Source organism: Schistocerca serialis, chromosome 12 (genome assembly GCF_023864345.2).
Source record: "Schistocerca serialis cubense isolate TAMUIC-IGC-003099 chromosome 12, iqSchSeri2.2, whole genome shotgun sequence".
NCBI classification, from domain to species: domain Eukaryota; kingdom Metazoa; phylum Arthropoda; class Insecta; order Orthoptera; family Acrididae; genus Schistocerca; species Schistocerca serialis.
In genome coordinates, this window is record NC_064649.1 from 6,327,680 (window position 1) to 6,344,945 (window position 17,266).

The 17,266-nt window shown below is 38.9% G+C and overlaps 1 protein-coding gene across 2 annotated transcripts in view; it reads left to right on the forward strand.

The window, feature by feature from the left end:
- The window catches only part of LOC126428191 (angiotensin-converting enzyme-like), a 214,686-nt gene that overhangs the window by 170,278 nt on the left and 27,142 nt on the right, over positions 1–17,266 (forward strand). For both annotated transcript variants that reach the window (XM_050090107.1, XM_050090108.1), the window contains exons 7-8: positions 5,577–5,768; positions 15,025–15,122. In XM_050090107.1, the coding sequence (XP_049946064.1) occupies positions 5,577–5,768; positions 15,025–15,122 (290 nt within the window). The remainder of the gene's footprint in view (positions 1–5,576; positions 5,769–15,024; positions 15,123–17,266) is intronic.

Below are 17,266 nucleotides of genomic sequence, written 5' to 3' on the forward strand. Positions count from 1 at the left end.
CGCTTAGATTTGGTACCACGCTTAACTTGAAATCAAGTTTGTACTTTACTTTTACTACTTTTCTACTGTTTCTTCAGTTCTGTATTGTCTCAAAATATGCTCACAATGGTAATTTGTCCAGCACAAGTTATACAAGCTCATACACCTGTTTCTGCCCGACTGGGCAATGACGTAGTAATGGCGGTATTTTAAAAAAGAAAAAAAAAGTCGTTATTATGATTCATCTGTTTCTGATTTCGGGCAGCCTGAGTCGTTGCCAACATTCTCACCATATCGAATTTCAAAGTAACATTTACCAGTCTAATGTAGCATATTTCACAATGATTACCAGTTTCATTTAATGACAAAACATTTAGTTTACGTTTGCCCATAGCTCATATTTTAATGACATTAGACAGGTTATGCCCAGTTTTACACAAAATAAATTTGATAACAAATTTGCCATTGATACTGAATGACAAAATTTTTAATAACAGATAAGCAGAAGTAAAAATACAGAAAAACAAATTTTTCAGTAATGATAAGCACTAATAACCTGGATCAGGTAACATAATCTCGCAGACTTAACAATAGTTGACAAAGCTCTATACAGTATGTCTGCAAAACTAAGAGTTAGACATTTATACAAATGGCAAACTATTTTTTAAATCAAATTTGCATCAGTACAAAGCACCAGAAACAGTTTTCACACTTAGTCTATAGTTCCTCTTCTCCTGTATTTTCAGCACTAAACTACACTTGATCTTCCATTCTTCTCTCCACAGGGAGCTGTTTTCCACATGAAGAAGATGAGTTCTACACAGTTCCTAATTTTTAATTTATCTTTGTTCGACAAATTTGCCTGGAGGTTTTGCTTTATCTTATGCAAAAACAAGAAATGAAATGTACTTTCAGTTTTATGTTGAAGGTTGTCAGTTCTTTATGCTCACTAGCATTCTGTTATAAATTAAGCTTTCTGCCTTTCTGGGATCCCTATTTGCGTTTTCAAGCTTTTTGCTGCAAGTATGGCACTCTCCCTAAAGTTCTTGTGTTGTGGCCATGAAAATCTCTGTTTAGAGGTGCTGTACAATTTAACATTAAGAGCAGTATTGTCTCATGCATGTCCAAGCTAGATATGTTAATATTTTAAAATTGTATTTGCAGGCTTCTGGCAGTTTGTTTCGTTATGCATCTGATAGCTTCCTTCTGTAGTTTTAAAATTTTCTGAATTGCTTCTGATAACTTTTTCTTTCTACAAATTGAATCACAGTTTATATATAAATTTCGTTTGATGGGAAAATAATGGTTTACAGTTTGCTTTATATGAGGAACCAGTAATTAACCTAATAGCTTTCTTCTGCAATAATATATCACACAGACATGCTGGAATTTCCTAAAAAAAATGACATTACAATATGAATGAATGCTGGTGAAATAGGATGTTCCCACAAAGATTTCAGGTATTGCTACACTATTCGTAAGTTGCCTTGTAGACAAACTATCCTACACAGGTGTTTACGCTGGCTCAGAGAGCACTGACAGTAGTTGCTGGAGGATTCTGGGCAGCTTGCTGATTAACTTTATCACTCGTGTAGGTACTGCAAAGACAAGATTAGAATAAAAACAGTGTGCTCCAAGGTGTTAAGGCACTCATTCTTTCCAGGCTTCATAGGTGAAATGAAAAGTAAGAAGCTCTAATAAGTGGCACAATGGGAAGTACCCTCTGCCATGCACTTCACACTGGTTTGCAGAGTGTAGATATAGATGTCAGTATCCCAGATCTCTTAGACAGGGAAATGTACAGTTGAGCAAATCAGTGGAAGCAGTTGTTCTTCATAGAAGGCTTGCACACTCCTTACAACTTGTGGTCAGGCCTTGTTCAGATGAAATATTTTGTTGCTCACATTGAAGTATGTTGTTACTTTTCTGCTGAGATACGTGTTTTAAATAAATCACTTTTTGGGACTATGATGATCACAGTACCAACATGTATGTTTTTTCATCCAAAATTCACTATATTTTATACTAATATAAAAGGAAACCTACTGGTGATGGTGAACAAGTATGGATAAAGGAGGAAAACAAGAAGCTGTGTTTTGCTCAGTTTAGCAGTCTCAACACTGATAAGTTGTTAAAACCTTTCATGTGCCTGCTTACTACTGCTCAATGGTTCATTTAGAATGGTTTGATAAATTTCCTGAAACTTTAAGTAAAGTGGGTAAGAACAAGTCTTACGTATTTTGTGATATTTTGTTAGTCACAAGTACATGAAATATAGATTACAAAGCAAGAGAGGTAGCTGGACACTACAGTATTCTTCACCTTATGCTTGAATCCTTGTGCATTTTGATTGTAATGTCTTTCTTTCCATGAAGAAAAAGAAAAAAAAACTATTTGTGTGTGTGTGTGTGTGTGTGTGTGTGTGTGTGTGTGTGTGTGTGTGTGTGTGTGTGTGTGTCCATCCGCCCGTCCTTTTCTTTTGGACGTATGTGAATGAGGAGGGGCACTACGTCAGTCCTTAAATTTGTGTGTAAAATAATAGGATACCCACTATCTAAAATAATAACCAATTCTTTGAACAAGGAAGCTTCCCAAAGGTGCTGAAGTATGCAGATGTAAAACCGTTGCTCAAAAAAGGGTCAAGAGAGGATATGGGGATCCCATCTCCCTCCTTCTAGTCCTATCAAAAATCTTTGAAAATGCTGCTGCTAATCAGATTCGAAATTTTATGGAGAAATATGATATTATTACGGAAAACCGATTTGGTTTCCAGCGTGGCAAAAGTACTACTGATGCAATTAACAAGTTTATCAACAAGATCAGCACATCATTAGACAACCATAATAAAGTTGCAGGAATCTTTTGTGGTCTCACAAAAGCCTTTGACTCTGTAAATTATGCACTGCTCATCTATAACCTTGACAAGTATGGGATCAAGGGTAATGTTCTAAATTGGCTTACTTCATACTTATCAAATAGGAAACAAAGAGTGATTGTCTCATCAAATGCAGCAAATTACTATTCAAAATGGAAAACAGTAGCCCAAGGTGTCCCTCAAGGCTCGATTCTAGGACCTATTGTGTTCTTGTTCTATGTTAATGATTTACCGAACAATATAAATGCTCCATCGATTTTATTTGCAGATGACACATCTGTAGTAATTGAAAACCAGGAGCCAGAAAACATCCCTCTCTACATAATAAACACAATGAACAAACCAGAAACATGGTTCCAACTGAATGGATTAAGATTGAACATCCCCAAAACCCACATGGTCCAGTTCAGAACAAAACAGTCAAACCCCAAGAAATTAAAATAACTCATAAAAATCAGGATATAGAAGAAGTAGATTCTGTGAAGTTTTTAGGGTTAAACCTAGATAAAAATTTAAATTGGAATAAACATGTTGACTACCTGTTAAACAAATTATGTAGCTTTGCATTTGCTATGCAAATATTAGCTGGTGCAACAGACATGAATACAAGGAAAATTGCATACCACAGCTACTTTCAATCAGTTGTAAGGTATGGTATTATTTTTTGGGAAAATTCAAGCAATATATTGCGCATACTAAAGTTAAAGAAAAGAATAATAAGGAAAATGTGTACCACCCATACAAGGACATCATGTTGCCCACTATTTGAAAAACAACAGTTATTAACAGTTCCCTCCTCATACATCTATGATATTATCATCTTTCTACATAGCAATTTGGAGTTATTCGAGAAAAACTGTTTCAATCACGCATATAACACGAGAAACAAAGACAATTTTCTGCTTCCCACTCATCGCTTAAACCTATGTGCGCAGTCTCCTCAGTATATGGCAATGAAAATTCATGACAACCTGAAAGGAAAGAATGTTCTGAGTATGAACCTAGAGACACTGAAAACAAAGCTGTATGATATACTTGTCAAACGCTGCTACTACACTGTTGAGGAGTTCAAGAAGGATGAACTGAACATTTGAGCACGATAAATTTACATATAGTCTTGTGTGTAAAATGTAGCTGTTCTTCACAAAAGGGAGGAAAGAAAAAAAAAGTTTATATTAATGTTAAAATTCTTTGTACCAATTAGCCCTAAGTAATGTTATCCGTTTTCTTGACGTGTCTCCTGTACACTAATCATATGATTAGAAATTGTATGTTATGAGATGAATAAAACACTATTCACTATTAAGTTGAGAATTTGCATCTGACGGGATGCATAGCTAGAGTAGTCCATGTGGTTGTGGTAACCACTTTGTCCAGGTGATGTACTGGGTAGAGCATCTGCCTAGACAGCAGGAGACTGGGTTAGAATCCCAGCCCAGCACATTTCTTTTTTTCTTTCTTTCTTTCTTTTTTTTTTTTCAACTTCCCTTTGATTGCAGTCAGTGTCCGCTTGCAGCCAATGCCTGTAATTCCTTTGGGTCTTAAAATTGTTATGCTTCCAGCATGTTATAATGCACGCAACAGTGTGGGGAGAAAGCCATATGTGATGGTGTTCCAAATGAAAGCTAAGCAAAAAAACAGTATGTTTTTACATATGCCATGGATCTCATGTTTTGAGATGTGGAAAGAAATTGAGGAGGTACCTTTAATTTAAGGACAAAGCAATGAAATGACATTTAGTTACTAAATTACCTGATAATTCTACTTTAATCTAAAACATTACATTTAAGAGTCCCAAATTGCTCAGAGCCATTTGAACCATTTTTGAACACTCTTCAGTGGAGCATGAGTTACCCAGTAGAAATTTCTTTAATTTAGTCTTAAACTTCACAACATTATCTCCTTGACATTTGATATTGTTGAATGCCTGTTGTAGACATGTCTCTGACTCAGTTTTCTACTGATGTTAACCACTTGAGGCCTTTGTAAAGGTTTCTTTTAGTGCTGGCATTACATTCACACTTTTCAGATATTTTTGTGAGAAGAGAAATATTGGTAACAACAAACCACATGAATGACTGTAGGCTATGTACAATAAATTTTTATGTTTACAGATGAATATCTTGAAACATAAAAATTTATTGCCAAATTTAAAAAAAATGAATTACTTGGGTTAAATATAATGTATGGAAGTTGAACATTCAGTTCAGCCTAAATCAATGTAAATATTCTTGTATGATTTAAAAATATGTATTTTAAATTACAATGATTTGTTCAATATCATATTGTATACATTGTACAACAAATGATCAAAAGGACCAATAAAAATGTAATGTGAAGTAGCTGTCAAACTACGTGGTTTTTTGAAGAAATCTCTGCTGGATTTCTGGAATTAACAACAGATTAAATTCTTATAACACATTTCTGTACTCTGTAAATACTATCACATAACTTAAATTTCTCTCAGAAAATGTCTCCATAGAACAATCATCTTAGACATGAAATGAAAAAACTAAAATGAAAAACACGCAGAAAATATTTGAGTTTGTCACTGTGCCAGCATGCATAACACAGTAAAATTCGTCAGCATTACTAATTGCTAATTATGTGTTTATTTAAATGTAAAGACACAGGTAATTAACAAAAAACACAGCGCAGCTGTTGACCCATACATAAAAAAAATTGTCAAAGTGCCATTATTGGTGACCACTTTCTGTTTCAGATTTCACTGACACTGCAGAGTACTGGATGTTCCCATACGAGTCTCCCACTTTCAGAACAGACGTAGACTATGTGTGGTCGCAGATCCAACCGCTGTATGCCCAGCTGCACGCCTATGTCCGCAGGAAACTACGTGATCTGTATGGCCCAGACAAAATCAATCGGCGGGCTCCTCTTCCGTCTCACATTCTTGGTAAGAGGCGATTTGGTCTCTTTGTTTAGTTTTGAGGGAATCTCTTTGTGTATTGTATTTGGAATTGACTCTTTTTCAATCCAGATGGGTTAGCTTGATGTAAATTCTATGGGTTCAAAATGGCTTCAGCTAAGTGCCACAATGGTTCACTCACCGAGAACATGACCAATTCCACCCCTAGTTACTAAAGTCAAAATACCTGTTGCTACTGCAGTGCTTGGCCCCACAAACCCTTATATATAAATAATTAGCTACTAATAAAAGTTCTTCTAATACTTTTTCAATGAATACTTTTGAACTGAAAAAGAACAGTTCAAACATTATACTTCTAATGGGGATGCTCGGAGAAACCTGTGAACTTTCTCAAATAATGAAAAGCGTAATTGTTGCTTTAACAGATGCTGGTCTAGGTGAAACTAATTTTGGAATCTCTAGAAATCATGCAGTATGTCTCTCAAGGTTAACGATATGATCCCCAAACTAATTTTAAGGCATATAATCTTAGCTGTTGGATATTAATCTTTAATGTCTGTGTTACAGTGCTTGTTAAGAAGAAACATTTTTTTTTATTGTCAGTAAAATTCTTCTGGGCTGTTGATCCCATTGTCAATATACAAAATTGTCCGACATTTCAGCCACTTGCAATAGTGGCCAAAACATCGGGCAGATTTATATGCTGACAATGCGGTCAACAGCCCAGAAGAATTTTATTGATAGCGACAACCCGTGAAAGTGTAAGCTTACATTTAACTTTTTATATTTGATACATTAGAAATTTAGTTGAAAGTATTCTAATATACATCTGGACAGATTATCAGATTTTATAGCTGAGTGTTGTACTTCTTTCTGCATCAAAGTTAGATTTGCTAGACATAAGTACAGATTATTTTTCCTGCTAGCATTGTTCTGGTGAATATCTGTATTATTTTCAAACTGTTATGGACTGTGAGGCTGTCATTAACATTCTCAATTGCTTAAGTACATATCTGCAACATGTATGTATTTGAACCCACCTACTCCTCTCCAAATTCAGAGAATTTCCTTTGTGCAATAGATAATTTATGCTTAAGTGAACAGTTACCCAAAATATTATCCCACAGTACATCAGTGAATGAAAATAATCAAAATATATTAAGTTACTGATCTTTTTGACCTCATTATTGGCAACTGTTCTTGTGGCAAAAGTAGCTGAACCTAGATAGATGCAAATATTTGAAAATCTGGTTCAAGCATTTTCACTTTTATTGTATTTTTTCTACTCAGTGAATCTACTGCATAGCACTAAATTTACAAATGCATTTCTCAATGATTAACTTATAAGATTATTTGGCTGTTTATCCAGCATTATTTAGTTAATTCTTTATGCTAGTCTTGTAGAATGTGAATCATGTTGCATTGAAATTCCTCCCAGTGCTCTAGAATAAAATTATACACATGACCCTTTCCTACATCGCCCCCCCCCCCCCCGCCCCCCCCCCCCCTTATTGGGCCGATGTATGGCGCACAGAGAAACGTAACAAGAAATAGCATTCACACTTGCTTTCGAGGAGCTCTTGCTCTTTTTCTAGCAAAAGTACACACATTCACACACAAACAACCATGCAGACACCCATACACACTCTCACATGACCACAGGAAGAAAATAATATGAAAAAAATGCACCATTGCACTTTCGGTTATGAATAAAACACAAAGATGGTGAAACTTCCTGGCAGATTAAAACGGTATGCCAGACTGAGGTTCAAACTTGGCACATTTACCTTTTGCAAGCAAGTACTCTATCAGCTGAGATAACCAGCATGACTCAGAATCCATCTTTTCAGCTTTACTTCCAGCAGTATCTCATCCCCTATCTTCCAAACTTCACAGAAGTTCTCCTATGAGATTTGCGGTAGTAGCATTCAGAAAAGATAAGATATTGCAGAGAGCTATAAGATCCTGCTGCGTATGCCATCAATTCTTGCAAAGTATAAGGTTTTTTAGATCTTTTACAGCCTAGTCTGTTCCCTCCCCTCTAACACAGTCAACAATTGTTGACCTAGTTTTCCATTGACTGCTGATTTCCATTACAATTCATTCATCTTAAATTTTCAGCTACTCCAGTAAAGTAGCTGTTGAATATATATATATTTTAAAACAAGACAATACTTTCATTGGTTTTCTTATTTCCACAAGTCCTTTTTTATGATGTCCCACATATCTTTTATTTTACTCTTAGTTTTTTTTGTGATCATTTCATTGTGTATTCTTTTAGCCTGTTCAGTGACCGTTCACAAAAAATTTTGAGACTATTTATTTACTGTAAAATTATTTTTCTTGCAGAGTTTGGACAAGTGCTCTCTTCTTTTGACGAAAAGTTTTAAATTTCCGTGTTCTCCAGCTATTGCTGTTGTTTACATTTTGGTTTTAATATTCGTAGAGAGATGGAGGTATCCAAATCTGATCAGTTTTTCTATATGTATGTTGAATGTTGTACCCAGACTTTCAATTTGTAAGATCATTTCATCAGATCTTAAGTTTTGATTAATAAAGAACATAAAAAATTTGAAAATTTTTATTGGCACTGGAACAGAACTGCAACTGTGATGAAGTGTAATTACTTGTCAGTTAACATATATTCAATTAGTAGTTTTGTGAACACTGAAGTGACACAAAACTAGTAATTTAACAAATATATTGATGTTTTTGTAAAAAACTAATACCAAAATATAGTTTTGTTGAGCTGGGTTGTTGTGATGTATTTCCTCACTGTAAACACACATTACCTCCTAAGTACAGATATGCTAATATTTCTACAGCTGTAAATATGCTAAAAGTAAGCTTCTGTGGGGTATCTAGGGGCAAAGATCCACATCTCTTACAATTGATTTGATTTTTTGTAAAGAAGATGCTAGGTATTCATATGGGAAGAGCAATAATATGTAGCCTGTACACATACTGTACATTTAGAACATTGATAGAAGTGGAACACTTAGATGTGGAGGACAAAACCATTTTTCTTTAACAACAGTTACTGAGCATGTTTGCCGCATGAGAGAGGGCAAAGATCCATGGTGCAGACATTTGCCCCACAGTACAGAAATTGAATGATAACTCTGTAAATTCATGTTGCAATATATTGTATTAAAGAAATAGCACATGATCACAAACACCACTATTTTTGATATTAATATGAGGGTTGTCAAAGATCACTCAACCATTATAAAATTATTGTAAAAGGTAATCATATTTTGAAAATGTCCAGAACTGCTTTGAATTGGTTTTGATAATTTCTGCAAAATACCTTTTCTACTGAACAAAGATTCTCTATTTGTTGCTGAGAATTGCATTGTCTGAGGAGTCCGCTTGTAAAATAGACCCGTGTAGCCACCATACATATGATAGGTAATCTTAGTGACGAAGAGATGAAAATTACATTTAGTTTTTCCTCAGAAATTAACCACAGTGAAGTGACTAACCTGGAGATTTGTGTGTGTGCTGTCCCTGTCTGTTTCATCTTTGAACAGGTTTCCAGGATGGTCAATGCTCTCAAGTGACATTTAGGAGTCTGATTCACTAGAGGTCTCAAGTTCCACAGCCTTTTTTGAGGTTGCACATTTGATGGGAAAACGCACCTCTGAGGTTTCTTACTATGTTTCTTACTATGTTTCTCCTCTTTGTGACTGCTCATTTCTTTTCCCTTGTTGAATATCTTTTGAAGGATTAGCTGAAGAATGTTCAAATCGGTCACTGAAAGGCAAAGAGGAAGATTCAGGGATTTCTGCAGCTGGTGCATCCTGATTACTTTCTGGATCAGAAGCTTCACTGTTTCTTGGTGTCTGCAGTGTTTGACCATTTCGTGTTCTTCCTCTGTCAGCTTTCATCGCTTCCTAATTGTGGATAACCTAGTGTGCTACCAATTTTCCTTAACAATATGCCATTTCCTCCATCAGTGGTGCCTATTTAAAAGTGCCTCTGTCAAAGCCTCAGGCTGAGAGACTTCCATTCATAGTTCCTAAAATGGATACGAAAAGTGTTACAGATTCATGTTAGATATGATTTTGTATTTTACAAAGCATTTTTAAGGTACAAGAATGATGATGGTCTCATTAATAAGAATATTAAACTATAACCTCAGTTAATTCATTCCCAATCCCTCCTTATTCTCCCTCATCATGGGGCCTGGAGATCATGAAAGTAAATGAGACAACAGATGGCGACAAATTGTAAAGCCTCAGTGTTGTATTTCTCCGTAATTAGTTAAACTAAATACTCAAGTAGTTTACCACTGGCATCTCACATTCATTATTGGACTTGAGGCTCACTCATTTCTAATAACTATAAATTATTTGGGATGTTACGATCAGGTCGATACAGACTTACTGTCTAGCATGAAGAGTGCTGCTCAAGCAATTTCTAATCCGCATGTGCTATTCAATATTTCTAAGAGGTTCATAATAAACAAAAATGAAGATATGACACGGCAGGTATTATGCAGTCTGTGCCACTGTGACTGTGGATAATGTAGGTGCTACGAAACTTTTCAATTGTAGGATTCACAGAGTATGTGTTGTATATCTCTCACAGAGAATGAAGACATGTAATCTTCTATCGACAGTCTTCAAGTCGACATACCATCAGCTGCCTCAGTTATGCAAAAGCAAACCAGGAATACCTGAGTATGAGGCAGGAAATTTGCAGCTACAGTATTTGTAAAAAGTGAAATGTAGACATCTCAAGTTGTGAGGGATTGTGAACATACGGCATCTGCCCATAGCATCACTGAAAGTACAAATGTTGCCACTGTAGAAGGTAAGAATAGATATTGAGTCTCCTATTTTCAGGTGATCAATTCTTTTGCTCTAATATCACAGTATGTCCGCCTCCACAGATGAAAAGTCGGTGCATCTAACTGCCGTGTGGATGACCCAGCTCGAATTCCCAGCACTGCTAGGAATTTTTAGGACTAGAATGGGGCACACTCTGCCAAGTGATGCCAGTTGAGGAGCTACTCCATAGAGAAGTGATGGCTGCTAGATCTGAAACACTGTCAGTGGCTAGGGAAGAGACGGGCTGATCCCTGTGCCCCATTATACTATATCCAAATGGCGCCCATATATGTCATAGGATGACACAGTGGACAATCAGTATGGTGAGGTCTCCTGAGCTTGACCGTGAATTTCAGTTTTAATATCACGTTACAGATGTCTGGAATGGCTAGAATACGTACTGGGTGGTTATAATTAAAGTGAACCTACTCAAGGGGGGGTCCAGTGTGGGCTGTAATTATCGTAGGGCAGCGAAACTCGGTAGATGAGCTATGCACTAATGCAAAACCGATTTATGCTGGGGAAGGGAGTTACAGGTTTGGCCATCAGGTGTTAATTTGGCACTGTGGATTCAAGAAAGACACATAGAAACATTTCCACATGTAATGGATTAGGAAGGGACATGGGCAGTAAAGGTCAAACAAGTGAGAAAACATAATGTTGATTTTATTATTAACCACCTCTCGCACAGTTTGTAAGGTACGAGCACCGGAGACGTCAATGACATGCTGCAGCTGTAAAACAATGTGATTGACATTTGCTGGCAGCAGTTCTGGTGCAATCTGAGCAATGTCTTCCTGTACCCTGGCCTTCAGATCAGGTAGAGACTGACTATGTCGCTGGTAAACATGTTTTTTTAGATGTTCCCAGAGCCAGAAGTATCATGGTTTCAGATCAAGTGATCTTGCAGAACATGCATCTGGTTCAAAATGGTTCAAATGGCTCTGAGCACTATGGGACTTAACTTCTGAGGTCATTAGTCCCCTAGAACTTAGAACTACTTAAACCTAACTAACCTAAGGACAGCACACACATCCATGCCCAAGGCAGGATTCGAACCTGCGACCGCAGCGGTCGCGCGGTTCCAGACTGTAGCGCCTAGAACCGCTTGGCTACCCTGGCCGGCCATGCATCTGGAAAACCTCTTTTAGATAACACGTTTGTGGAAGGCAGCCTTTAGCAGATCTTTCACTAGGTGAGCAACATGAGATGTTGCCTCATATTGCGTGACAATGGTGGTTTCCAGACAGCTGCACTCTTCCCTAGCAGGAGTCACGTACTGTACAAGGAGTCTCAATAATGTGCAGTCGTCACGGTACATCTAACGGGCCCTCTGGGTATATTTGCTTCAAAGAAGAACGGACGGAGAATAAAGGTGCTTCTGAATCCACAGCAGACAGTCACGTATAACAAGTGGCTCTTCATGCACAAGATGTGGTTTAATGGCACCCCATATTTGGCAGTCCTGTGTATTCACTGCACCCTGTTGTGTAAAATATGCCTTGTCACTCCGTGGAACATTGCCTGGCCACATGTCATTACTATATTCAAATTCATCATAAATAAACATGTAAAAATATATACCAGCAGCAACTATCTATGCAGAGGCTAACTATTTCTTGTGTTTGCAGAGAATTTTGTTTTTTGGTACACCAGTTAATTAAAGAATTTTTGTTTATAATCAACTGGTAGTTTTATTTATCCTTACGCTAAACATTCATTTATTACAGGATTTCGTGGGATGCAGAGGAGTGTTTGATATGAGTCACTGGCCTCTCTCTCTCTCTCTCTCTCTCTCTCTCTCTCTCTCTCTCTCTCTCTCTCTTTTTTTTTTTTTTCCAAATGGGCTAAGGTACAGATCAGTCTGTCACCATATCCAGATTTTTAGTATTACTATTGTTGGCTTCACCAACTAACAACAAAACTGTGAATATATGTACCAAAAGGTGACATGACAGCAGCCATTAACCTTACATCATTGACCAAAGCCAATGAATCGCATTGCCAATGAATCGCATTGCCAATGAATCGCATTGAACGTTCTTCTAGACCTAATTTCACACAAAAACAGTTGCTATATTGTGGGCACAGGCAATGTGTTGACTTTTATCGTTACAGTTGTTAAAAGATTTTTTTATAAACAAGTGATAATAGCTTATTCTATAAACTGGTGCAAATGTGATGATTTTTGTAGGAATTGTCTTTATCTTGTGATTACAATATTTTACTTTTTTGAGAGAATTATAGCTTTACCATTTTAGCGTGATGTAGCCAGACAGTTTCTCAGTTCCCCCTATATCCCATCATTGGAAATTGCTGGCAACATCCACTGAGTTCACTCTTGACATCTATATTTACTGTTCAAAAGCAGATAACACAGCAGCTGTCATTGTGAAAATTGTCACGTTACATGACCTGCTGCCTGTTATCTTACAGAGAGCCAATGATGTAGAGGCAGCCATGCTAACCACTAGATCAAGATTACAAATATGTTACCTGCATACTGCAGAGTAAAGATACATTGACTACTGGCCATTAAAATTGCTACACCATGAAGATGACGTGCTACAGACACAAAATTTGACCTACAGGAAGAAGATGCTGTGATGTACAAATGATTAGCTTTTCAGAGCATTCACACAAGGTTGGCGCCAGTGGCGAAACCTACAATGTGCTGACATGAGGAAAGTTTCCAACCGATTTCTCATACACAAATGGCAGTTGACCGGCGCTGCCTGGTGAAATGTTGTTGTGATGCCTCACGTAAGGAGGAGAAATGTGTACCATCACGTTTCTGACTTTGATAAAGGTCGGATTGTAGCTTATCATGATTGCGGTTTATCGTATCGCGACATTGCTGCTCGCGTTGGTCGAGATCCAATGACTTTTAGCAGAATATGGAATCGGTGAGTTCAGGAGGGTAATACCGAACACTGTGCTGGATCCCAACGGTGGCGTATCATTAGCAGTCGAGATGACAGGCATCTTTCCCGCATGGCTGTAATGGATCGTGCAGCCACATCTCGATCTCTGAGTCAACAGATGGGGATGTTTGCAAGACAACAACCATCTGTATGAACAGTTCGACAACATTTGCAGCAGCATGGACTATCAGCTCGGAGGCCACGGCTGCATTTACCCTCAACACTGCATCACAGACAGGAGCGCCTGCGATGGTGTACTTGGTGACGAACCTGGGTGCACAAACGGCAAAACGTCATTTTTTCGGATGAATCCAGGTTCTATTTACAGCATCATGATGGTCGCATCCGTGTTTGGCGACATCGCGGTGAACGCACATGGAAGCGTGTATTCGTCATCGCCGTACTGGCGTATCACCCGGCGTGATGGTATGTGGTACCATTGGTTACATGTCTCGGTCACCACTTGTTCGCATTGACGGCACTTTGAACAGTGGACATTACATTTCAGATGTGTTGCGAGCCATGGCTCTACCCTTCATTCGATCCCTGCGAAACCCTACATTTCAGCAGGATAATGCACGACCACATGTTGCAGGTCCAATTGAAAATGTCTGGTCAATGGTGGCCGAGCAACTGGCTCATCACAATACGCCAGTCACTACTCTTGATGAACTGTGGTATCCTGTTGAAGCTGCATGGGCAGCTGTACCTGTACACGCCAGCCAAGCTCTGTTCGAATCAATGATGTCTGGACTTCTTCCCAAAATATTGGGATTGAGGTCTTAATGTGCTGTACCGTGGTTTGGTCACCCATTATTTGTAAGTGGTCACCCAGCCACAGTTAATTATTTTTACCTGTTTTTTACTGGTATTTTATTTTTAGTTTTATCTACCTGTTTTAATGTGCCGCAATTTGAACATTTCCAATTCCCGCAAAGATCGGTTCTGAACTGATCTTTGTTTAACAGATCTTGGCTGCTCTCGTCAACATTTCTTTTGGGAACGGATGCTGATAACGTCATTGTTGTGCGCCCTAAAACACTAATCATCATCATCATCACATTCGACTCAATGCCCAGGCGTATCAAGGCCGTTACTACGGCCAGAGGTGGTTTTTCTGGGTACTGATTTCTCAGGATCTATGCACCCAAATTGCGTGAAAATGTAATCACATGTCAGTTCTAGTACAATATATTTGTCCGATGAATACCCGTTCATCATCTGCATTTCTTCTTGGTGTAGCAATTTTAATTATATTAGATTAGATTAGTTTTTCTTTCCATAGATCCGTGCTGAGGAGTCCTCGTGGATTTGGAACATGTGAATTTCTTTCTTTTTTTTAGGCTGAAATAACAATACTAATAGTACCAGTATAGACAATACATCTTTTTTTTAAGCTGAAACAACATGGCTGGTAGTGTATATTAGCTGCAAAAAAAGAAAGGAGGAAGAGGTCAATCTGGGATGATGCTCATGAAAATAAATTTAAAAAATTAGAACCAAAAAGAAAATTATTTGTTGCAGGGAACATGTGGGCGCAGTCATGGTCTAACATTTTAGATGTCACCATTCCATATCCTGGGAAAAATTTCCTCAATGTGGGTCCAGAACTGCTTGCACAGGTAAGTTAAGTAAACACAGTCATCTCATAGAAATACTTACATGTAACAATTTGTACAGATACTGGATAGAATTAGCAACGATATAAAGGAAATTCCAAGTTGCATGTAGGCGCAAGGAAAAAACTGTGACATTTAAGCTTTCAGCCAAAAATCCTTCTTCTACAGTAGAAAACACACACACACACGCACACACACACACACACACACACACACACACACACACACACACACACAAACAAACCTTCCCAGGTTTCTGCTACTGGAAAAGATGACTTCTGCCAGTGGCTGAAGAGCTCAAAAGCAGCTGGTCGTAGGGCTTCACACTTAACCTCAGTCCCAGAGACAGAACCAGTGAAGTCCTTCCAGCCAGGAAAACCCAAGGAGCGGTGAGAGAAATCCAAAAAGCAGTCCCCTAATACCAAGGAAATTGTGGTCGCACCCACACCACTGCTTCCAACAAGCTCTGAGTCTGAGGATGGGGTGGAGATTCTGGCGTCCGCTGAGGATCTAGATCTCACCAGACTCTCAAACACAATGGATATAGACTGCTCAGGCAAAAAGTCGGTGGCAGCAGGTGACTCTGAAGTGTAAATTGCCTCATTGAATGTTCCATGCCTTCCCAGTCTCACGATGATGTCATTCTCCAGTGGAATTGCGGTGGTTTTTTCCACCGCCTGGCTGAGCTACGGCAACTGTTAAGCTTTACACCTGCTTTCTGCACTGCCCTTCAGGAAACCTGGTTCCCGGCAATGGGGACCCCTGCCCTCTGCGGCAGGAACTGTAGTGACTATAATTGAGTGTAGTTGGAGTTTGCATTTATGTCCTAAACTCAGTCTGTAGTGATACTGTGCCCCTACAAACCCCTCTTGAAGAAGCTATGGCTGTCAGAATAAGGATGACGCAGGAAATAACTGTCTGCAATGTTTATCTTCCTCCAGATGGTGCCGTACCCCAAAATGTATTAGCTGCACTGAATGATCAATTCCCTAAACCTTTCCTACTTTTGGGAGATTTTAACGCCCATAACCCCTGGTGGAGTGGCAATATGCTTACTGGCCGAGGCAGAGATGTAGAAATGTTACTGTCTCAGTTCGACCTCTGCCTCTTAAATACTGGGTCCACCACACACTTCATTTAGGCTCATGGTAGTTACTCAGCCCTTGATTTATCAATTTGCAGCCAAGGACTTCTCCCATCTATCCACTGGAGAGCACATGATGACCTGTGTGGTAATGACCACTTCCCCATCTGCCTGTTACTGCCCTGGCATCAGGCCCACGGACCCCTGCCCAGATGGGCTTTAAACAAGGCGGACTGGGAAACTTTCACCTCTGCTGTCACCGTTGAATCTCCCCCACATGGTAACATCAAAATGATGGTTGAGCAGGTGACTACAGCAATTGTTTCTGCAGCAGAAAACGCGATCCCTCGCTCTTTAAGGTGCCCCCGGCATAAGGCAGTTCCTTGGTGGTCACCAGAAGTCGCTGAAGCAATTAAGGAGCATCGGCGAGATCTACAGCAGCATAAGTGGCACCCTTCCCTGGAGCACCTCATAGCCTTTAAATGGTTCTGTGCCTGCATTCGCCAACTTATCAAATGACAGAAGCACAAGTGTTGGGAGGAATATCTCGACCATTGGGTGCTGTACGTCACCTTCCCAGGTCTGGGCAAAGATCAAATGTCTTTGGCGGGTACCAGACCCCAACAGGTGTCCCTGGCATTACCATCAATGGCGTGTTATCTAACGATGCAAACGCGATTGCCGAGCACTTTGCTCAAGCCTCTGCATTGGAGAATTACCCCCAGCCTTTCGCACTCTCAAATGGTGGCTGGAAGTGAAAGTCCTCTCATTCACTACAAGCCACAGTGAATCCTGTAACGCCCCATTTACAGAGTGGGAGCTCCTCAGTGCCCTCGCACATAGCCCCCACACAGCTCTTGGACCTGATTAGATCCATAGCCAGATGGTTAAACATCTCTCATCTGACTAAAAGCGTCTGTCGCTCCACTCAACTCCGTGTTTCCTTAGGATTTCCATTAGTTTGACCCATCTGAAACAGTCAAAAGTCTTCTCAAGATCAATGAACACAACACACACCTTCCTTTTCTTCCCCATGTACCTCTCTCCTATCACTCTCAGTAGC